At 44.7% G+C, this 22,907-nt stretch overlaps 1 protein-coding gene across 14 annotated transcripts in view; it reads left to right on the top strand.

The window, feature by feature from the left end:
• Window positions 1-1,170: 1,170 nt before the first annotated feature.
• Window positions 1,171-22,907, top strand: part of wipi2 (WD repeat domain, phosphoinositide interacting 2) — a 55,764-nt gene continuing 34,027 nt past the window's right edge. For all 14 annotated transcript variants that reach the window (XR_008755925.1, XR_008755928.1, XR_008755926.1 and 11 more), the window contains exons 1-4: window positions 1,171-1,419; window positions 7,651-7,733; window positions 9,635-9,804; window positions 19,287-19,383. Coding sequence is in view for 1 of the 14 variants with exons in the window: in XM_055896358.1 (XP_055752333.1) it covers window positions 1,346-1,419; window positions 7,651-7,733; window positions 9,635-9,804; window positions 19,287-19,383 (424 nt within the window). In the remaining 13 variants the exon portion in view is untranslated. The remainder of the gene's footprint in view (window positions 1,420-7,650; window positions 7,734-9,634; window positions 9,805-19,286; window positions 19,384-22,907) is intronic.

Raw genomic sequence — 22,907 nt, 5'->3', positions numbered from 1 at the left:
GAGTGCTCAGGGCCTAAGACTGGGGAGAAGGTTCACCTTCCAACAGGACAACGACCCTAAGCATACAGCCAAGACAACGCAGGAGTGGCTTCGGGACAAGTCTCTCAATGTCCTTGAGTGGCCCAGCCAGAGCCCGGACTTGAACCTGATTGAACACCACTGGAGAGACCTGAAAATATCTGTGCAGCGACGCAGAGTTTGAGAGGATCTACAGAGAATGGTAGAAACTCCCCAAATACAGGTGTGCCAAGCTTGTAACGTCATACCTAAGAAGACTCAAGGCTGTAATCGCTGTCAAATCTGCTTCAACAAAGTACTGAGTAAAAGGTCTGAATACTTATCACATTTACATATTTCAGTTCTTTCTTTTTAATAAATTTGCCAAGAAATTCTAAAAACCTGTTTTTGCTTTGTAATTATGGGGTATTGTGTGTAGATTGATGAGGGGGTTAAAATATTTAATACATTTTAGAATAAGGCTGTAACGTAACAAACTGTGGAAAAAGCTTCTTACTTTTGAAAAATGTTGCATTGTAGGTAAAGGGCTTGTATGCAAGCATTTCACGGTACGGTTGTATTCAAGGCATGTGACAAATACAATTTGATTTGAGTACATTAACTTGACAACAACGGGCGGATATGTTGTGTCTTGTGTCTGTAATTATGAAAATGTATGTTGTCAGACTGCGCCATCTCCTGGTGACAAGTACGGCAGAATATCAATAGTATAGCCACAGCCACAGAACAATGAGACAGATATTTCACCGGATGTGTAAATATGAAGCATCCGGTTGGCGTTTTCACTCACTATCAAATATGGCGATGAGAGGAAGCACAGTGGCCGGCAGTGTGCTTCCTAACGGAAATCTCTGCCCACCTCCTTGCTTGTTCTGCCCACTATGATTAATATGTTCCCATTGGAAACGACAGGCTCTGGTCTATCTTGGGTTAGTATATACAATCTTTGGTATAACGGTGGTCCTTGAACAGATTATTGTTTCAACTGAAACGAGATTCCGATAAATTATAGATTTTTGAGACGTTCCCATTATGTGATTGTCATTTACAACACGTAAAACGTATCTTCCATCCCCATTCACAACCGTAAACCAAACCTTATGAAATGGTAGGACGGTCCCTTTAAAAACCTGTCGCAAAACCCTGTCACCGCCCATGCGCAGAGAGAGGGGGCAACAGCGACGGACAAAACAACAACAACCGTTGGAACAGGGGAAGAGCGAGATGGCTCCATGAATACAGGCAAACTTCCTTCTTACCCAGTTACTATCCACAACCTACCGGACTGCTGCTTTCTCACAAGGCTTGATTAGATGGTGCCGGGCCCATGAACTTGGCTAGTCAGAGCGGGGAGACCGGCTGTAGCCAGCTCCTCTTCGCCAACTTTAACCAGGACAACACGTAAGGAAGGCCGGGGGAAGGGGAGAGGGTGGCCTTAACCGTTACATGATACTCGCAGCGGTTTTAACGTTTTTAATCGGAGTAAGTGAGGGGTCCCAGGCATCTGTATCTCGACGGAGAGAGATGCTAGTTAGCTAACTGACAAGCTGTCTGATCACGTTGCCTACTATAGCATCCGTGTCGTCAGCCAGCTAAAACGCTACCGTTAGCCAGCTAGCTAGCTAAAGTGCCTGGATAAGCAAGAAGCATTAACCACGTTAGTTGTCTAACACAAAAATGCGAGAGGATCATTCCTTAATATGAGTATTGATACCTGAACCAATATCTGGGCAAAGGACGATGTAACTGCGAGATCTCCTCTCTGCCCAGAAAGCTACGATTCACCAGGGCCCGCATTTATAAACGCTACACATGCACAGAATATGGCCCAAAACATGCGTGTACCAGTTTTCACGCAAAATACGGAAAACTGAATTTGACTTGATCATGTGCTTATCCTCCCGTAAACTTTAGACCATGCGTATGTACTAATGCTGTATCACATCCGGGCGTGATTGGGAGTCCCGTAGGGCGGCGCACAAATTCCCGGTTTGCCCGGTGTAGGCCGTCATTGTGAATACGAATTTGTTCTTAACTGACTTGCCAAGTTAAATAAAATATTTTTAAAAGTGTGCTGAGCGATTAGTGCTTTTTGAGGTCGTTTCCGTTCATTATAAAACTTTTAAAAACGTGTTTCGATTATTTTTTTAAAATATTAAATCATTATGAAATAATGACATTAAAACGATTAGCGGTTTTTAATGGAAATACCAAAGCCAAAAATAGTGGACATTCAATTGCCAAAACATTGAAAATATTCCACTGTCTCTGTCAGGTCCACATAGGAAATGACTAATAAATTATACATTTTTGGAAAGTTCTAATGCTACTGTCCCCACTACAACAACAAAAACACTTAAACACATGAAACCTTGTCCTTGAAACCTTTAATGTAAATACTGTAGAATTCCATTCATTCCCATGGAGAACTGCTCCTACCGAGGAGCACCAATATGGCTTAAAGCTTCTCAATGGCCAATACAAAGCATCAGCAGGGTTTCTATACAGCATTGGTCTGTGTGTATCTAACTTAGCAGGCGGAGAACAGTTTCTAAACCTGAAGTGAATCCATTTGTGTCCGAGATGGGAAAAGAACAGGCGCAATGGATGATGGTCATTGTAGTTAATTAGTAAAGCTTGAGCTGAACTTGGTTGAATATTTGCATAATGAAAACTTCAACTCCCTTCAGCCCAGCGTCCGTCCCATAGTTATTTTTTATTATATTTTTTATTTAACCTTTATTTAAACTAGGCAAGTCGGTTAAGAACAAATTCTTATTGACAATGACGGCCTACCAGTGAACAGTAGGTTAACTGCCTTGTTCAGGGGGCAGAATGACAGATTTTTACCTTGTCAGTTTAGGGATTCGATCCAGCAACCTTTCGGTTACTGGCCCAACGCTCCAACCACTAGCCTATTTGACTTAATTTCTCTTGTAAATGATTTAATTTCTCTCTAGAGAAATGGTGCGTTGACCACACAAAAAAAAAACTTGAACTAATAATTGAACCAACGTTGAAGTATTGCGTTGCAAGAAGGCAAAAGGAGCCTCGTATAGCAGCCTTGGGGAATATATGATGTCACTCTTATTCAGAACAAAATAACGGGCAGCCAGGCCTAAATATAATAACAAGACGCAGTCATTTGCTGTTTAGTGAGAAGAGCGGAAATCAATGTATTTTATCTTTGAATTGTGAAATAATTACAACTAGGCATCGATTTCTATTGTTTTTCATTTCCTGATCATTGCAGAATTAAATTCCTCACCTTTTCTGGCTGTGATGGTTTCATACTGGTGAAATAGCCTATAGGCCTACAACAAGATAGGATAGGCTACCATTCGTCCCATCGCTCATTTAATTGGACCCACTTCACAGTAGTAAATAAATAACCTATGTCAAGTATTTTGCTCTATACGTTCTGATCCGAAGCGTGGTTTAATGGTAGAGCAGACGGTTTAATGGTAGAGCAGACGGTTTAATGGTAGAGCAGACGGTTTAATAGTAGAGCAGACGGTTTAATGGTAGAGCAGACAATTTAATGGTAGAGCAGACAATTTAATGGTAGAGCAGCAGGTTTAATGGTAGAGCAGCAGGTTTAATGGTAGAGCAGCAGGTTTAATGGTAGAGCAGCAGGTTTAATGGTAGAGCAGCAGGTTTAATGGTAGAGCAGACAATTTAATGGTAGAGCAGACAATTTAATGGTAGAGCAGCAGGTTTAATGGTAGAGCAGCAGGTTTAATGGTAGAGCAGCAGGTTTAATGGTAGAGCAGCAGGTTTAATGGTAGAGCAGCAGGTTTAATGGTAGAGCAGCAGGTTTAATGGTAGAGCAGACAATTTAATGGTAGAGCAGACAATTTAATGGTAGAGCAGCAGGTTTAATGGTAGAGCAGCAGGTTTAATGGTAGAGCAGCAGGTTTAATGGTAGAGCAGCGGTTTAATGGTAGAGCAGCAGGTTTAATGGTAGAGCAGACGGTTTAATGGTAGAGCAGACGGTTTAATGGTAGAGCAGACGGTTTAATGGTAGGGCATACGGTTTAATGGTAGAGCAGACAATTTAATGGTAGAGCAGCAGGTTTAATGGTAGAGCAGCAGGTTTAATGGTAGAGCAGCAGGTTTAATGGTAGAGCAGCGGTTTAATGGTAGAGCAGCAGGTTTAATGGTAGAGCAGACGGTTTAATGGTAGAGCAGACGGTTTAATGGTAGAGCAGACGGTTTAATGGTAGGGCATACGGTTTAATGGTAGAGCAGACGGTTTAATGGTAGAGCAGCGGTTTAATGGTAGAGCAGCGGTTTAATGGTAGAGCAGACAGTTTAATAGTAGAGCAGACGGTTTAATGGTAGAGCAGACAATTTAATGGTAGAGCAGACAATTTAATGGTAGAGCAGCAGGTTTAATGGTAGAGCAGCAGGTTTAATGGTAGAGCAGCAGGTTTAATGGTAGAGCAGCAGGTTTAATGGTAGAGCAGCAGGTTTAATGGTAGAGCAGACAATTTAATGGTAGAGCAGACAATTTAATGGTAGAGCAGACAATTTAATGGTAGAGCAGCAGGTTTAATGGTAGAGCAGCAGGTTTAATGGTAGAGCAGCAGGTTTAATGGTAGAGCAGCAGGTTTAATGGTAGAGCAGCAGGTTTAATGGTAGAGCAGCAGGTTTAATGGTAGAGCAGACAATTTAATGGTAGAGCAGCAGGTTTAATGGTAGAGCAGCAGGTTTAATGGTAGAGCAGCAGGTTTAATGGTAGAGCAGCGGTTTAATGGTAGAGCAGCAGGTTTAATGGTAGAGCAGACGGTTTAATGGTAGAGCAGACGGTTTAATGGTAGAGCAGACGGTTTAATGGTAGGGCATACGGTTTAATGGTAGAGCAGACAATTTAATGGTAGAGCAGCAGGTTTAATGGTAGAGCAGCAGGTTTAATGGTAGAGCAGCAGGTTTAATGGTAGAGCAGCGGTTTAATGGTAGAGCAGCAGGTTTAATGGTAGAGCAGACGGTTTAATGGTAGAGCAGACGGTTTAATGGTAGAGCAGACGGTTTAATGGTAGGGCATACGGTTTAATGGTAGAGCAGACGGTTTAATGGTAGAGCAGCGGTTTAATGGTAGAGCAGCGGTTTAATGGTAGAGCAGACAGTTTAAGGGTAGAGCAGCGGTTTAAGGGTAGAGCAGCGGTTTAATGGTAGAGCAGACGGTCTAATGGTAGAGCAGCGGTTTAAGGGTAGAGCAGCGGTTTAATGGTAGAGCAGACGGTCTAATGGTAGAGCAGCCGGTTTAAGGGTAGAGCAGCGGTTTAATGGTAGAGCAGACGGTCTAATGGTAGAGCAGCCGGTTTAAGGGTAGAGCAGCGGTTTAAGGGTAGCGCAGACGTTTTAATGGTAGAGCAGCCGGTTTAAGGGTAGAGCAGCGGTTTAAGGGTAGAGCAGACGGTTTAATGGTAGAGCAGACGGTCTAATGGTAGAGCAGACGGTTTAAGGGTAGAGCAGACGGTTTAACGGTAGAGCAGACGGTTTAACGGTAGAGCAGAAGGTTTAACGGTAGAGCAGACGGTTTAACGGTAGAGCGACGGTTTAACGGTAGAGCGACGGTTTAACGGTAGAGCAGACGGTTTAACGGTAGAGCAGACGGTTTAACGGTAGAGCAGACGGTTTAACGGTAGAGCAGCGGTTTAAGGGTAGAGCAGCGGTTTAACGGTAGAGCAGGCGGTTTAACGGTAGAGCAGACGGTTTAACGGTAGAGCAGACGGTTTAACGGTAGAGCAGGCGGTTTAACGGTAGAGCAGGCGGTATAACGGTAGAGCAGGCGGTTTAACGGTAGAGCAGGCGGTTTAACGGTAGAGCAGGCGGTTTAACGGTAGAGCAGGCGGTTTAACGGTAGAGCAGCGGTTTAACGGTAGAGCAGCGGTTTAACGGTAGAGCAGACGGTTTAACGGTAGAGCAGACAGTTTAACGGTAGAGCGACGGTTTAACGGTAGAGCGGCGGTTTAACGGTAGAGCGACGGTTTAACGGTAGAGCAGACGGTTTAACGGTAGAGCAGACGGTTTAACGGTAGAGCAGACGGTTTAACGGTAGAGCAGACGGTTTAACGGTAGAGCAGACGGTTTAACGGTAGAGCAGACGGTTTAACGGTAGAGCAGACGGTTTAATGGTAGAGCAGACGGTTCACCTTTTTAAGCTAAGTCTGTAGAGTGAAATGTAATGTTTATAGAGTAGTGCCCCTAAAATCACAAAATTCCACCTGCTTAGTGTACTTCTCATGAGGTCCGCCCCAAAACATCACATGGTGTGCTTTACAGTTCAGTTGGGAAAGTTAATTTTTAACATCTACATCTATATTTTGGTCATTTAGCAGACTCTCTTCTCCAGAGTGACTTGGCCGACTAAAGTACTTAAACAACAACATATCACAGCCATAGTATGTAAAACGTTTTTGTAACCGACTGTTTGCGAATGTATTTTAAAATACATTTATTTTCACTAAGTGTTTAGTAGCTTATTTTGATACATTGATCTTGATGGTGTTTTGATACATTGATCTTGGTGGTGTTTTGATACATTGATCTTGATGGTGTTTTGATACATTGATCTTGGTGGTGTTTTGATACATTGATCTTGGTGGTGTTTTGATACACTGATCTTGATGGTGTTTTGATACGTTGATCTTGGTGGTGTTTTGATACATTGATCTTGGTGGTGTTTTGATACATTGATCTTGATGGTGTTTTGATACATTGATCTTGGTGGTGTTTTGATACATTGATCTTGGTGGTGTTTTGATACACTGATCTCGATGGTGTTTTGATACATTGATCTTGATGGTGTTTTGATACATTGATCTTGGTGGTGTTTTGATACATTGATCTTGGTGGTGTTTTGATACGTTGATCTTGGTGGTGTTTTGATACATTGATCTTGGTGGTGTTTTGATACGTTGATCTTGGTGGTGTTTTGATACGTTGATCTTGGTGGTGTTTTGATACATTGATCTTGGTGGTGTTTTGATACATTGATCTTGGTGGTGTTTTGATACGTTGATCTTGGTGGTGTTTTGATACGTTGATCTTGATGGTGTTTTGATACATTGATCTTGATGGTGTTTTGATACATTGATCTTGGTGGTGTTTTGTGTTTGGTGATTTTTACCCATCCCTGGTGGAGTCTGTGAAAGTGGATGCCATTGCGGACCACTCTGGTCTTTCTGGGTAGTGGGATTGCGACACACACTGTGTGACCCAATGTCACTCAAACACACACGGTCATAGTCAGGCCAGTGTCACCAGTCTGTCTCTGGCTCTCTCCCCTCAGTCAGGCCAGTGTCACCAGTCTCTCTCTCTCTCTCTCTCTCTCTCTCTCTCTGTCTCTGTCTCTGTCTCTGTCTCTGTCTCTCTCTCTCTCTCTCTCTCTCTCTCTCTCTCTCTCTCTCTCTCTCTCTGTCTCTCTGTCTCTCTGTCTCTGTCTCTGTCTCTGTCTCTGTCTCTGTCTCTGTCTCTGTCTCTCTCTCTCTGTCTCTGTCTCTGTCTCTGTCTGTCTCTGTCTCTGTCTCTGTCTCTGTCTGTCTCTGTCTCTGTCTCTGTCTCTCTCTGTCTCTCTCTCTCTCATCAAGTCAGGTATCTGTTCTAATGTGTGTGTCCTCGCTCCAGGTCTTTAGCTGTTGGAACCAAATCCGGCTACAAGTTCTTCTCCCTGTCGTCTGTGGACAAGTTGGAGCACATTTATGAATGTAGTGAGTATCAATATCATATGGATTTACGACATATAAATGAAATACTGCACTTACTAGATACCACACAGTCATAGCCATCACTCTTAATGTAATTTTACGGTAATATGGAATGGCTATATATTTACGATATACTTTTTCTTCTTGACTTTTTACACATTTTGTTACATTACAGCCTTATTCTAAAATTTAATAAATCGTTTTCCCCCCTCGTCAATCTACACACAATAACCCATAATGACATCACAATACCCCATAATGACATCACAATACCCCATAATGACATCACAATACCCCATAATGACATCACAATACCCCATAATGACATCACAATACCACATAATGACATCACAATACCCCATAATGATGAAACAAAAACTAGTTTTTAGAAATGTTGATAATTTATCAAAATAATTTACATAAGTATTCAGACCCTTTACTCAGTACTTTGTTGAAGAACCTTTGGCAGCGATTACAGCCTTGAGTCTTCTTGGGTATGAAGCTACAAGCTTGGCACACCTGTATTTGGGGAGTTTCTCCCATTCTTCTCTGCAGATCCTCTCAAGCTCTGTCAGGTTGGATGGGGAGCGTTGCTGCACAGCTATTTTCAGGTCTCTCCAGTGGTGTTTGATCGGGTTCAAGTCCGGGCTCTGGTTGGGCCACTCAAGGACATTCAGAGACTTGTCCCGAAGCCACTCCTGCGTTGTCTTGGCTGTGTGCTTAGGGTCGTTGTCCTGTTGGAAGGTGAACCTTCTCCCCAGTCTTAGGCCCTGAGCGCTCTGGAGCAGGTTTTCATCAAGGATCTCTCTGTACTTTGCTCCGTTCATCTTTCCCTCGATCCTGACTAGTCTCCCAGCCCCTGCCGCTGAAAAACATCCCCACAGCATGATGCTGCCACCACCATGCTTCACCGTAGGGATGGTGCCAGGTTTCCTCCAGACGTGACGCTTGGCAATCAGGCCAAAGAGTTCAATCTTGGTTTCATCAGACCAGAGAATCTTGTTTCTCATGGTCTGAGAGTCCTTTAGGAGCCTTTTGGCAAACTCCAAGCGGACTGTCATGTGACTTTTACTGAGGAGTGGCTTCCGTCTGGCCACTCTACCATAAAGGCCTGATTGGTGGAGTGCTGCAGAGATGGTTGTCCTTCTGGAAGGTTCTCCCATCTCCACAGAGGAACTCTGGAGCTCTGTCAGAGTGACTATCGGCTTCTTGGTCACCTCCCTGACCAAGGCCCTTCTCCCCCGATTGGTCGGGTGGCCAGCTCTAGGAAGAGTCTTGGAGGTTCCAAACTTCTTCCATTTAAGAATGATGGAGGCCAATGTGTTCTTGGGGACCTTCAATGCTAAAGAAATGTTTTTATTTTTCATAAATTTGCAAACATTTCTAAAAAACAGTTTTCGCTAAGTTAGCGAAAATGTATAAAGAAAATAAAAGTTTTTGCTTTCTCATTATGGGGTATTTTGTTAAGATTGAGGGGAAAATGTAATCCATTTTAGAATAAGGCTGTAACGTAACAAAATGTGTAAAAAGTCAAGGGGTCTGAATACTTTCCGAAGGCTCTGTACATGAACTACAGATATGTATTCTACTCACAGTCCATACAGTCATCGTCCCCACTGTTAATGTAGGATCACTATAATATGTACTATCACTATACTACTACAGATATGTATTCCACTCACAGTCCATACAGTCATCTGTTAATGTAGGATCACTATAATATGTAGTATCACTGTTAATGTAGGATCACTATAATATGTAGTATCACTATACTACTACAGATATGTATTCCACTCACAGTCCATCCAGTCATCCAGCAACAGGGTTATACTGTTTGGTAGTAATGGTGTGTGTCTGCGTGTGTGTGTGTGTCTGCGTGTCTGTGTGTGTGTGTGCATGTGCAGCGGACACAGAGGATGTGTGTATTGTAGAGCGTCTCTTCAGCAGTAGTCTGGTGGCGATCGTCAGTCTGAAGGCTCCTCGGAAGCTGAAGGTCTGTCACTTCAAGAAGGGAACGGAGATCTGTAACTATAGTTACAGCAACACTATCCTGGCTGTCAAGCTCAACAGACAGGTAGGAACACACAGACACACACACACACACACACACACACACACACACCTTTTAATATGGAACTTCAACTACAGTTGGAGGAGAACGAGGCCGAAAAAAATGTCAAAAGCCAACATGAATGTCCTCCGTGTGGAGAAGATTTCATATGTGACTCGTTTCAGGAAACTAGGCCGGGCGTCACAGGAGACACATTTCAACTTAAAAAATAAAAATCTAAATGTTTTTTGGGCAGAAATGCCTTCTGGATTGTTTTCAGATATTATACATTTCTGATTTTGTCAGTTATTTTCATTAGCTCGCTGGCTCGCTAGCTAACGTTACGTGTATGATTTGTGTAGTAATATTATTTGTATCTGAGCCATTTGCATTGGTAGTTATAGCTTAATGTTAGCTAGCTAGCTAACATTTGAACCTGGTTGGTTAGCTACCTGCAGGTTCATGCAGGCTAGTAATGTTATGAGTTGGGATTATGATTCATTGTTTAGCTAGCTAGCTAAAACAAAATATCTCTACTATGCAAGAAACCATTTCACTACACCTTCTGTATCTTGTGTGTGTGACAAATCAAATGTGTCACATGCACAGGATACAGGGCTAGATAAAGCCCCGTATAACAGACTTCCACAGAAGAGACTGTAAACAAGGCAGGCTAGATAAAGCCCAGTATAACAGACTTCCACAGAAGAGACTGTAAACAAGGCAGGTTAGATAAAGCCCCGTAAAACAGACTTCCACAGAAGAGACTGTAAACAAGGCAGGTTAGATAAAGCCCCGTATAACAGACTTCCACAGAAGAGACTGTAAACAAGGCAGGTTAGATAAAGCCCAGTATAACAGACTTCCACAGAAGAGACTGTAAACAAGGCAGGCTAGATAAAGCCCCGTAAAACAGACTTCCACAGAAGAGACTGTAAACAAGGCAGGCTAGATAAAGCCCAGTAAAACAGACTTCCACAGAAGAGACTGTAAACAAGGCAGGTTAGATAAAGCCCAGTATAACATACTTCCACAGAAGAGACTGTAAACAAGGCAGGTTAGATAAAGCCCAGTATAACAGACTTCCACAGAAGAGACTGTAAACAAGGCAGGCTAGATAAAGCCCAGTAAAACAGACTTCCACAGAAGAGACTGTAAACAAGGCAGGTTAGATAAAGCCCAGTATAACATACTTCCACAGAAGAGACTGTAAACAAGGCAGGTTAGATAAAGCCCAGTATAACAGACTTCCACAGAAGAGACTGTAAACAAGGCAGGCTAGATAAAGCCCAGTAAAACAGACTTCCACAGAAGAGACTGTAAACAAGGCAGGCTAGATAAAGCCCAGTATAACATACTTCCACAGAAGAGACTGTAAACAAGGCAGGTTAGATAAAGCCCAGTATAACAGACTTCCACAGAAGAGACTGTAAACAAGGCAGGCTAGATAAAGCCCAGTATAACATACTTCCACAGAAGAGACTGTAAACAAGGCAGGCTAGATAAAGCCCAGTATAACATACTTCCACAGAAGAGACTGTAAACAAGGCAGGCTAGATAAAGCCCCGTAAAACATACTTCCACAGAAGAGACTGTAAACAAGAAAGGCTAGATAAAGCCCCGTAAAACAGACTTCCACAGAAGAGACTGTAAACAAGGCAGGCTAGATAAAGCCCCGTAAAACAGACTTCCACAGTAGGGACTGTAAACAAGGCAGGCTAGATAAATCCCGGTATAACAGACTTCCACAGAAGAGACTGTAAACAAGGCAGGCTAGATAAAGCCCCGTAAAACAGACTTCCACCGAAGAGACTGTAAACAAGGCAGGCTAGATAAAGCCCCGTATAACAGACTTCCACAGAAGAGACTGTAAACAAGGCAGGCTAGATAAAGCCCAGTATAACATACTTCCACAGAAGAGACTGTAAACAAGGCAGGCTAGATAAAGCCCAGTATAACATACTTCCACAGAAGAGACTGTAAACAAGGCAGGCTAGATAAAGCCCCGTAAAACATACTTCCACAGAAGAGACTGTAAACAAGAAAGGCTAGATAAAGCCCCGTAAAACAGACTTCCACAGAAGAGACTGTAAACAAGGCAGGCTAGATAAAGCCCCGTAAAACAGACTTCCACAGTAGGGACTGTAAACAAGGCAGGCTAGATAAAGCCCCGTAAAACAGACTTCCACAGAAGAGACTGTAAACAAGGCAGGCTAGATAAAGCCCAGGTGTGTTAAACTCCTAGTTACAACACTGAAGACAGGTGTGTTAAACTCCTAGCTACAACACTGAAGACAGGTGTGTTAAACTCCTAGCTACAACACTGAAGACAGGTGTGTTAAACTCCTAGTTACAACCCTGAAGACAGGTGTGTTAAACTCCTAGCTACAACACTGAAGACAGGTGTGTTAAACTCCTAGTTACAACACTGAAGACAGGTGTGTTAAACTCCTAGTTACAACACTGAAGACAGGTGTGTTAAACTCCTAGTTACAACACTGAAGACAGGTGTGTTAAACTCCTAGCTACAACACTGAAGACAGGTGTGTTAAACTCCTAGCTACAACACTGAAGACAGGTGTGTTAAACTCCTAGTTACAACACTGAAGACAGGTGTGTTAAACTCCTAGTTACAACACTGAAGACAGGTGTGTTAAACTCCTAGTTACAACACTGAAGACAGGTGTGTTAAACTCCTAGCTACAACACTGAAGACAGGTGTGTTAAACTCCTAGCTACAACACTGAAGACAGGTGTGTTAAACTCCTAGCTACAACACTGAAGACAGGTGTGTTAAACTCCTAGCTACAACACTGAAGACAGGTGTGTTAAACTCCTAGCTACAACACTGAAGACAGGTGTGTTAAACTCCTAGCTACAACACTGAAGACAGGTGTGTTAAACTCTACAACCCTGAAGACAGGTGTGTTAAACTCCTAGCTACAACACTGAAGACAGGTGTGTTAAACTCTACAACCCCGAAGACAGGTGTGTTAAACTCCTAGCTACAACACTGAAGACAGGTGTGTTAAACTCCTAGTTACAACACTGAAGACAGGTGTGTTAAACTCCTAGCTACAACACTGAAGACAGGTGTGTTAAACTCCTAGCTACAACACTGAAGACAGGTGTGTTAAACTCTACAACACTGAAGACAGGTGTGTTAAACTCTACAACCCTGAAGACAGGTGTGTTAAACTCCTAGCTACAACACTGAAGACAGGTGTGTTAAATTCCTAGCTACAACACTGAAGACAGGTGTGTTAAACTCCTAGCTACAACACTGAAGACAGGTGTGTTAAACTCCTAGTTACAACACTGAAGACAGGTGTGTTAAACTCCTAGCTACAACACTGAAGACAGGTGTGTTAAACTCCTAGTTACAACAGACGGGTAACACACCCAGTGATCTGTGTCATGACAGGAGTTTGTGTGTTCCAGTGTGATGATGACAGGAGTTTGTGTGTTCCAGTGTGATGATGACAGGAGTTTGTGTGTTCCAGTGTGATGATGAGCAGGAATTTGTGTGTTCCAGTGTGATGATGACAGGAGTTTGTGTGTTCCAGTGTGATGATGACAGGAGTTTGTGTGTTACAGTGTGATGATGACAGGAGTTTGTGTGTTCCAGTGTGATGATGACATGAGTTTGTGTGTTCCAGTGTGATGATGACGGGAGTTTGTGTGTTCCAGTGTGATGATGACAGGAGTTTGTGTGTTCCAGTGTGATGATGACAGGACTTTGTGTGTTCCAGTGTGATGATGACAGGAGTTTGTGTGTTCCAGTGTGATGATGACAGGAGTTTGTGTGTTCCAGTGTGATGATGACAGGAGTTTGTGTGTTCCAGTGTGATGATGACAGGAGTTTGTGTGTTCCAGTGTGATGATGACAGGAGTTTGTGTGTTCCAGTGTGATGATGACAGGAGTTTGTGTGTTCCAGTGTGATCATGAGCAGGAGTTTGTGTGTTCGTGTGATCATGAGCAGGAGTTTGTGTGATCATGAGCAGGAGTTTGTGTGTTCCAGTGTGATGATGACAGGAGTTTGTGTGTTCCACTGTGATGATGACAGGAGTTTGTGTGTTCCAGAGTGATGATGAGCAGGAGTTTGTGTGTTCCAGTGTGATGATGAGCAGGAGTTTGTGTGTTCCAGTGTGATGATGACAGGAGTTTGTGTGTTCCAGTGTGATGATGACAGGAGTTTGTGTGTTCCAGTGTGATCATGAGCAGGAGTTTGTGTGTTCCAGTGTGATGATGACAGGAGTTTGTGTGTTCCAGTGTGATCATGAGCAGGAGTTTGTGTGTTCCAGTGTGATGATGACAGGAGTTTGTGTGTTCCAGTGTGATCATGAGCAGGAGTTTGTGTGTTCCAGAGTGATGATGACAGGAGTTTGTGTGTTCCAGTGTGATCATGAGCAGGAGTTTGTGTGTTCCAGTGTGATGATGGCAGGAGTTTGTGTGTTCCAGTGTGATGATGACAGGAGTTTGTGTGTTCCAGTGTGATGACAGCAGTTTGTGTGTTCCAGTGTGATGATGACAGGGGTTTGTGTGTTCCAGTGTGATGATGACAGGAGTTTGTGTGTTCCAGTGTGATGATGACAGGAGTTTGTGTGTTCCAGTGTGATGATGACAGGAGTTTGTGTGTTCCAGTGTGATGATGACGGGAGTTTGTGTGTTCCAGTGTGATCATGAGCAGGAGTTGGTGTGTTCCAGTGTGATCATGAGCAGGAGTTTGTGTGTTCCAGTGTGATGATGACAGGAGTTTGTGTGTTCCAGTGTGATGATGACAGGAGTTTGTGTGTTCCAGTGTGATGATGACAGGAGTTTGTGTGTTCCAGTGTGATCATGAGCAGGAGTTTGTGTGTTCGTGTGATCATGAGCAGGAGTTTGTGTGATCATGAGCAGGAGTTTGTGTGTTCCAGTGTGATGATGACAGGAGTTTGTGTGTTCCAGTGTGATGATGACAGGAGTTTGTGTGTTCCAGTGTGATCATGAGCAGGAGTTTGTGTGTTCCAGTGTGATGATGAGCAGGAGTTTGTGTGTTCCAGTGTGATGATGACAGGAGTTTGTGTGTTCCAGTGTGATGATGACAGGAGTTTGTGTGTTCCAGTGTGATCATGAGCAGGAGTTTGTGTGTTCCAGAGTGATGATGACAGGAGTTTGTGTGTTCCAGTGTGATCATGAGCAGGAGTTTGTGTGTTCCAGTGTGATGATGACAGGAGTTTGTGTGTTCCAGTGTGATCATGAGCAGGAGTTTGTGTGTTCCAGAGTGATGATGACAGGAGTTTGTGTGTTCCAGTGTGATCATGAGCAGGAGTTTGTGTGTTCCAGTGTGATGATGACAGGAGTTTGTGTGTTCCAGTGTGATGATGACAGGAGTTTGTGTGTTCCAGTGTGATGACAGCAGTTTGTGTGTTCCAGTGTGATGATGACAGGGGTTTGTGTGTTCCAGTGTGATGATGACAGGAGTTTGTGTGTTCCAGTGTGATGATGACAGCAGTTTGTGTGTTCCAGTGTGATGATGACAGGAGTTTGTGTGTTCCAGTGTGATGATGACAGGAGTTTTTGTGTTCCAGTGTGATGATGACAGGAGTTTGTGTGTTCCAGTGTGATGATGACAGGAGTTTGTGTGTTCCAGTGTGATGATGACAGGAGTTTGTGTGTTCCAGTGTGATGATGACAGGAGTTTGTGTGTTCCAGTGTGATGATGACAGGAGTTTGTGTGTTCCAGTGTGATGATGACAGGAGTTTGTGTGTTCCAGTGTGATCATGAGCAGGAGTTTGTGTGTTCCAGTGTGATGATGACAGGAGTTTGTGTGTTCCAGTGTGATCATGAGCAGGAGTTTGTGTGTTCCAGTGTGATGATGACAGGAGTTTGTGTGTTCCAGTGTGATCATGAGCAGGAGTTTGTGTGTTCCAGAGTGATGATGACAGGAGTTTGTGTGTTCCAGTGTGATCATGAGCAGGAGTTTGTGTGTTCCAGTGTGATGATGACAGGAGTTTGTGTGTTCCAGTGTGATGATGACAGGAGTTTGTGTGTTCCAGTGTGATGACAGCAGTTTGTGTGTTCCAGTGTGATGATGACAGGGGTTTGTGTGTTCCAGTGTGATGATGACAGGAGTTTGTGTGTTCCAGTGTGATGATGACAGCAGTTTGTGTGTTCCAGTGTGATGATGACAGGGGTTTGTGTGTTCCAGTGTGATCATGAGCAGGAGTTTGTGTGTTCCAGTGTGATGATGGCAGGAGTTTGTGTGTTCCAGTGTGATGATGACAGGAGTTTGTGTGTTCCAGTGTGATGACAGCAGTTTGTGTGTTCCAGTGTGATGATGACAGGGGTTTGTGTGTTCCAGTGTGATGATGACAGGAGTTTGTGTGTTCCAGTGTGATGATGACAGGAGTTTGTGTGTTCCAGTGTGATGATGACAGGAGTTTGTGTGTTCCAGTGTGATGATGACGGGAGTTTGTGTGTTCCAGTGTGATCATGAGCAGGAGTTGGTGTGTTCCAGTGTGATCATGAGCAGGAGTTTGTGTGTTCCAGTGTGATGATGACAGGAGTTTGTGTGTTCCAGTGTGATGATGACAGGAGTTTGTGTGTTCCAGTGTGATGATGACAGGAGTTTGTGTGTTCCAGTGTGATCATGAGCAGGAGTTTGTGTGTTCGTGTGATCATGAGCAGGAGTTTGTGTGATCATGAGCAGGAGTTTGTGTGTTCCAGTGTGATGATGACAGGAGTTTGTGTGTTCCAGTGTGATGATGACAGGAGTTTGTGTGTTCCAGTGTGATCATGAGCAGGAGTTTGTGTGTTCCAGTGTGATGATGAGCAGGAGTTTGTGTGTTCCAGTGTGATGATGACAGGAGTTTGTGTGTTCCAGTGTGATGATGACAGGAGTTTGTGTGTTCCAGTGTGATCATGAGCAGGAGTTTGTGTGTTCCAGAGTGATGATGACAGGAGTTTGTGTGTTCCAGTGTGATCATGAGCAGGAGTTTGTGTGTTCCAGTGTGATGATGACAGGAGTTTGTGTGTTCCAGTGTGATCATGAGCAGGAGTTTGTGTGTTCCAGAGTGATGATGACAGGAGTTTGTGTGTTCCAGTGTGATCATGAGCAGGAGTTTGTGTGTTCCAGTGTGATGATGACAGGAGTTTGTGTGTTCCAGTGTGATGATGACAGGAGTTTGTGTGTTCCAGTGTGATGACAGCAGTTTGTGTGTTCCAGTGTGATGATGACAGGGGTTTGTGTGTTCCAGTGTGATGATGACAGGAGTTTGTGTGTTCCAGTGTGATGATGACAGCAGTTTGTGTGTTCCAGTGTGATGATGACAGGAGTTTGTGTGTTCCAGTGTGATGATGACAGGAGTTTTTGTGTTCCAGTGTGATGATGACAGGAGTTTGTGTGTTCCAGTGTGATGATGACAGGAGTTTGTGTGTTCCAGTGTGATGATGACAGGAGTTTGTGTGTTCCAGTGTGATGATGACAGGAGTTTGTGTGTTCCAGTGTGATGATGACAGGAGTTTGTGTGTTCCAGTGTGATGATGACAGGAGTTTGTGTGTTCCAGTGTGATCATGAGCAGGAGTTTGTGTGTTCCAGTGTGATGATGACAGGAGTTTGTGTGTTCCAGTGTGATCATGAGCAGGAGTTTGTGTGTTCCAGTGTGATGATGACAGGAGTTTGTGTGTTCCAGTGTGATCATGAGCAGGAGTTTGTGTGTTCCAGAGTGATGATGACAGGAGTTTGTGTGTTCCAGTGTGATCATGAGCAGGAGTTTGTGTGTTCCAGTGTGATGATGACAGGAGTTTGTGTGTTCCAGTGTGATGATGACAGGAGTTTGTGTGTTCCAGTGTGATGACAGCAGTTTGTGTGTTCCAGTGTGATGATGACAGGGGTTTGTGTGTTCCAGTGTGATGATGACAGGAGTTTGTGTGTTCCAGTGTGATGATGACAGCAGTTTGTGTGTTCCAGTGTGATGATGACAGGAGTTTGTGTGTTCCAGTGTGATGATGACAGGAGTTTTTGTGTTCCAGTGTGATGATGACAGGAGTTTGTGTGTTCCAGTGTGATGATGACAGGAGTTTGTGTGTTCCAGTGTGATGATGACAGGAGTTTGTGTGTTCCAGTGTGATGATGACAGGAGTTTGTGTGTTCCAGTGTGATGATGACAGGAGTTTGTGTGTTCCAGTGTGATGATGACAGGAGTTTTTGTGTTCCAGTGTGATGATGACAGGAGTTTGTGTGTTCCAGTGTGATGATGACAGGAGTTTGTGTGTTCCAGTGTGATGATGACAGGAGTTTGTGTGTTCCAGTGTGATGATGACAGGAGTTTGTGTGTTCCAGTGTGATGATGACAGGAGTTTGTGTGTTCCAGTGTGATGATGACAGGAGTTTGTGTGTTCCAGTGTGATCATGAGCAGGAGTTTGTGTGTTCCAGTGTGATGATGACAGGAGTTTGTGTGTTCCAGTGTGATCATGAGCAGGAGTTTGTGTGTTCCAGTGTGATGATGACAGGAGTTTGTGTGTTCCAGTGTGATCATGAGCAGGAGTTTGTGTGTTCCAGAGTGATGATGACAGGAGTTTGTGTGTTCCAGTGTGATCATGAGCAGGAGTTTGTGTGTTCCAGTGTGATGATGACAGGAGTTTGTGTGTTCCAGTGTGATGATGACAGGAGTTTGTGTGTTCCAGTGTGATGACAGCAGTTTGTGTGTTCCAGTGTGATGATGACAGGGGTTTGTGTGTTCCAGTGTGATGATGACAGGAGTTTGTGTGTTCCAGTGTGATGATGACAGCAGTTTGTGTGTTCCAGTGTGATGATGACAGGAGTTTGTGTGTTCCAGTGTGATGATGACAGGAGTTTTTGTGTTCCAGTGTGATGATGACAGGAGTTTGTGTGTTCCAGTGTGATGATGACAGGAGTTTGTGTGTTCCAGTGTGATGATGACAGGAGTTTGTGTGTTCCAGTGTGATGATGACAGGAGTTTGTGTGTTCCAGTGTGATGATGACAGGAGTTTGTGTGTTCCAGTGTGATGATGACAGGAGTTTGTGTGTTCCAGAGTGATGATGACAGGAGTTTGTGTGTTCCAGTGTGATGATGACAGGAGTTTGTGTGTTCCAGTGTGATGATGAGCAGGAGTTTGTGTGTTCCAGTGTGATGATGACAGCAGTTTGTGTGTTCCAGTGTGATGATGACAGGAGTTTGTGTGTTCCAGTGTGATGATGACAGGAGTTTGTGTGTTCCAGTGTGATGATGACAGGAGTTTGTGTGTTCCAGTGTGATGATGACAGGAGTTTGTGTGTTCCAATGTGATGATGACAGGAGTTTGTGTGTTCCAGAGTGATGATGACAGGAGTTTGTGTGTTCCAGTGTGATGATGACAGGAGTTTGTGTGTTCCAGTGTGATGATGACAGGGGTTTGTGTGTTCCAGAGTGATGATGACAGGAGTTTGTGTGTTCCAGTGTGATGATGACAGGAGTTTGTGTGTTCCAGTGTGATGATGACAGGGGTTTGTGTGTTCCAGAGGCTGATAGTATGTCTGGAGGAGTCTCTGTACATCCACAACATCAGAGACATGAAGGTCCTACACACCATCAGAGAGACGCCTCCCAACCCTTCAGGTAAAACATACAACTAAATCTAGCCCCTCAGGTAAATCCTACAACTAAATCTAGCCCCTCAGGTAAATCCTACAACTAAATCTAGCCCAACCCTTCAGGTAAAACATACAACTAAATCTAGCCCAACCCATATATATATATACCCCGACCCTTAACCCCGACCCTTAACCCTCACCCTTACCATAGAGATACTATTCTATATATATATATGGAAAACCTTTCAAATTAGTGGTTTCGGCTATTTCAGCCACACCCGTTGCTGACAGGTGTATAAAACCGAGCACACAGCCATGCAATCTCCATAGACAAACATTGGCAGTAGAATGGCCTTACTGAAGAGCTCAGTGACGTTCAACACGCTCACAGAATGGGGCCGCTGAAGAGCTCAGTGACGTTCAACACGCTCACAGAATGGGGCCGCTGAAGAGCTCAGTGACGTTCAACACGCTCACAGAATGGGGCCGCTGAAGAGCTCAGTGACGTTCAACACGCTCACAGAATGGGGCCGCTGAAGAGCTCAGTGACGTTCAACACGCTCACAGAATGGGGCCGCTGAAGAGCTCAGTGACGTTCAACACGCTCACAGAATGGGGCCGCTGAAGAGCTCAGTGACGTTCAACACGCTCACAGAATGGGGCCGCTGAAGAGCTCAGTGACGTTCAACACGCTCACAGAATGGGGCCGCTGAAGAGCTCAGTGACGTTCAACACGCTCACAGAATGGGGCCGCTGAAGAGCTCAGTGACGTTCAACACGCTCACAGAATGGGGCCGCTGAAGCGTGTAACATTTCTGTCCTCGGTTGCAACACTCACTACCGAGTTCCAAACTGCCTCTGGAAGCAACGTCAGCACAACAACTGTTGGTCGGGAGCTTCATGAAATGGGTTTCCATGGCCGAGCAGCCGCACACAAGCCTAAGATCACCATGCGCAATGCCAAGCGTCGGCTGGAGTGGTGTAAAGCTCGCCGCCATTGGACTCTGGAGCAGTGGAAACACGTTCTCTGGAGTGATGAATCACACTTCACCATCTGACAGTCTGACGGAGGATTCTGGGTTTGGCGGATGCCAGGAGAACACTACCTGCCTGAATGCAAAGTGCCAACTGTAAAGTTTGGTGGAGGAGGAATAATGGTCTGGGGCTGTTTTTCATGGTTCGGGCCCCTTAGTTCCAGTGAAGGGAAATCTAAACGCTACAGCATACAATGACATTCTAGACTATTCTGTGCTTCCAACTTTGTGGCAACAGTTTGGGGAAAGGCCCTTTCCTGTTTCAGCATGACAATGCCCCCGTGCACAAAGCGAGGTCCATACAGAAATGGTTTGTCGAGATCGGTGTGGAAGAACTTGACTGGCCTGCACAGAGCCCTGACCTCAACCCCATCGAACACCTTTGGGATGAATTGGAACGCCGACTGCGAGCCAGACCTAATCGCCCAACATCAGTGCCCTGACCTCACTAAATGCTCTTGTGGCTGAATGGAAGCAAGTCCCCGCAGCAATGTTCCAACATCTAGTGGAACCTGAACCTGTTTAATCCAACTGTCTTGTATTTAGTCGTTTTGTTCTCTCCCCTCCTGTAATAACTGTGTGTTCTCTCCCCAGGGTTGTGTTCTCTCTCCTCCTGTATTAACCGTGTGTTCTCTCCCCAGGGTTGTGTTCTCTCTCCTCCTGTATTAACTGTGTCTTCTCTCCCCAGGGTTGTGTTCTCTCTCCCCTCCTGTAATAACCGTGTGTTCTCTCCCCAGGGTTGTGTTCTCTCTCCTCCTGTAATAACCGTGTCTTCTCTCCCCAGGGTTGTGTTCTCTCTCCCCTCCTGTAATAACTGTGTGTTCTCTCCCCAGGGTTGTGTTCTCTCTCCTCCTGTATTAACTGTGTCTTCTCTCCCCAGGGTTGTGTTCTCTCCCCTCCTGTAATAACCGTGTGTTCTCTCCCCAGGGTTGTGTTCTCTCTCCTCCTGTAATAACTGTGTGTTCTCTCCCCAGGGTTGTGTTCTCTCTCCTCCTGTATTAACTGTGTCTTCTCTCCCCAGGGTTGTGTTCTCTCTCCTCCTGTATTAACTGTGTCTTCTCTCCACAGGGTTGTGTTCTCTCTCCTCCTGTAATAACCGTGTGTTCTCTCCCCAGGGTTGTGTTCTCTCTCCTCCTGTAATAACTGTGTGTTCTCTCTCCAGGGTTGTGTTCTCTCTCCTCCTGTATTAACTGTGTCTTCTCTCCCCAGGGTTGTGTTCTCTCTCCTCCTGTAATAACCGTGTGTTCTCTCCCCAGGGTTGTGTTCTCTCTCCTCCTGTAATAACTGTGTCTTCTCTCTCCAGGGTTGTGTTCTCTCTCCTCCTGTATTAACTGTGTCTTCTCTCCCCAGGGTTGTGTTCTCTCTCCTCCTGTAATAACTGTGTCTTCTCTCCCCAGGGTTGTGTTCTCTCTCCTCCTGTATTAACTGTGTGTTCTCTCTCCAGGTTTGTGTTCTCTCTCCTCCTGTAATAACTGTGTGTTCTCTCCCCAGGGTTGTGTTCTCTCTCCTCCTGTATTAACTGTGTGTTCTCTCCCCAGGGTTGTGTTCTCTCTCCTCCTGTAATAACTGTGTCTTCTCTCCCCAGGGTTGTGTTCTCTCTCCTCCTGTATTAACTGTGTGTTCTCTCCCCAGGGTTGTGTTCTCTCTCCTCCTGTAATAACCGTGTGTTCTCTCTCCCCAGGGTTGTGTTCTCTCTCCTCCTGTAATAACTGTGTGTTCTCTCCCCAGGGTTGTGTTCTCTCTCCTCCTGTAATAACTGTGTGTTCTCTCTCCAGGGTTGTGTTCTCTCTCCTCCCGTAATAACTGTGTGTTCTCTCCCCAGGGTTGTGTTCTCTCTCCTCCTGTAATAACTGTGTGTTCTCTCCCCAGGGTTGTGTTCTCTCTCCTCCTGTAATAACCGTGTCTTCTCTCCCCAGGGTTGTGTTCTCTCTCCTCCTGTAATAACTGTGTGTTCTCTCCCCAGGGTTGTGTTCTCTCTCCTCCTGTAATAACTGTGTGTTCTCTCTCCTCCTGTAATAACCGTGTCTTCTCTCCCCAGGGTTGTGTTCTCTCTCCTCCTGTAATAACTGTGTGTTCTCTCTCCTCCTGTAATAACTGTGTGTTCTCTCCCCAGGGTTGTGTTCTCTCTCCTCCTGTAATAACTGTGTGTTCTCTCCCCAGGGTTGTGTTCTCTCTCCTCCTGTAATAACTGTGTGTTCTCTCCCCAGGGTTGTGTTCTCTCTCCTCCTGTAATAACCGTGTCTTCTCTCCCCAGGGTTGTGTTCTCTCTCCTCCTGTAATAACTGTGTCTTCTCTCCCCAGGGTTGTGTTCTCTCTCCTCCTGTAATAACTGTGTGTTCTCTCCCCAGGGTTGTGTTCTCTCCCCTCCTGTAATAACTGTGTGTTCTCTCCCCAGGGTTGTGTTCTCTCTCCTCCTGTAATAACCGTGTCTTCTCTCCCCAGGGTTGTGTTCTCTCTCCTCCTGTAATAACTGTGTCTTCTCTCCCCAGGGTTGTGTTCTCTCTCCTCCTGTAAT

The sequence above is a fragment of the Salvelinus fontinalis genome, chromosome 2, assembly GCF_029448725.1.
Source record: "Salvelinus fontinalis isolate EN_2023a chromosome 2, ASM2944872v1, whole genome shotgun sequence".
NCBI classification, from domain to species: Eukaryota; Metazoa; Chordata; class Actinopteri; order Salmoniformes; family Salmonidae; genus Salvelinus; species Salvelinus fontinalis.
This window is presented reverse-complemented; position numbering and strand designations above follow the sequence as displayed.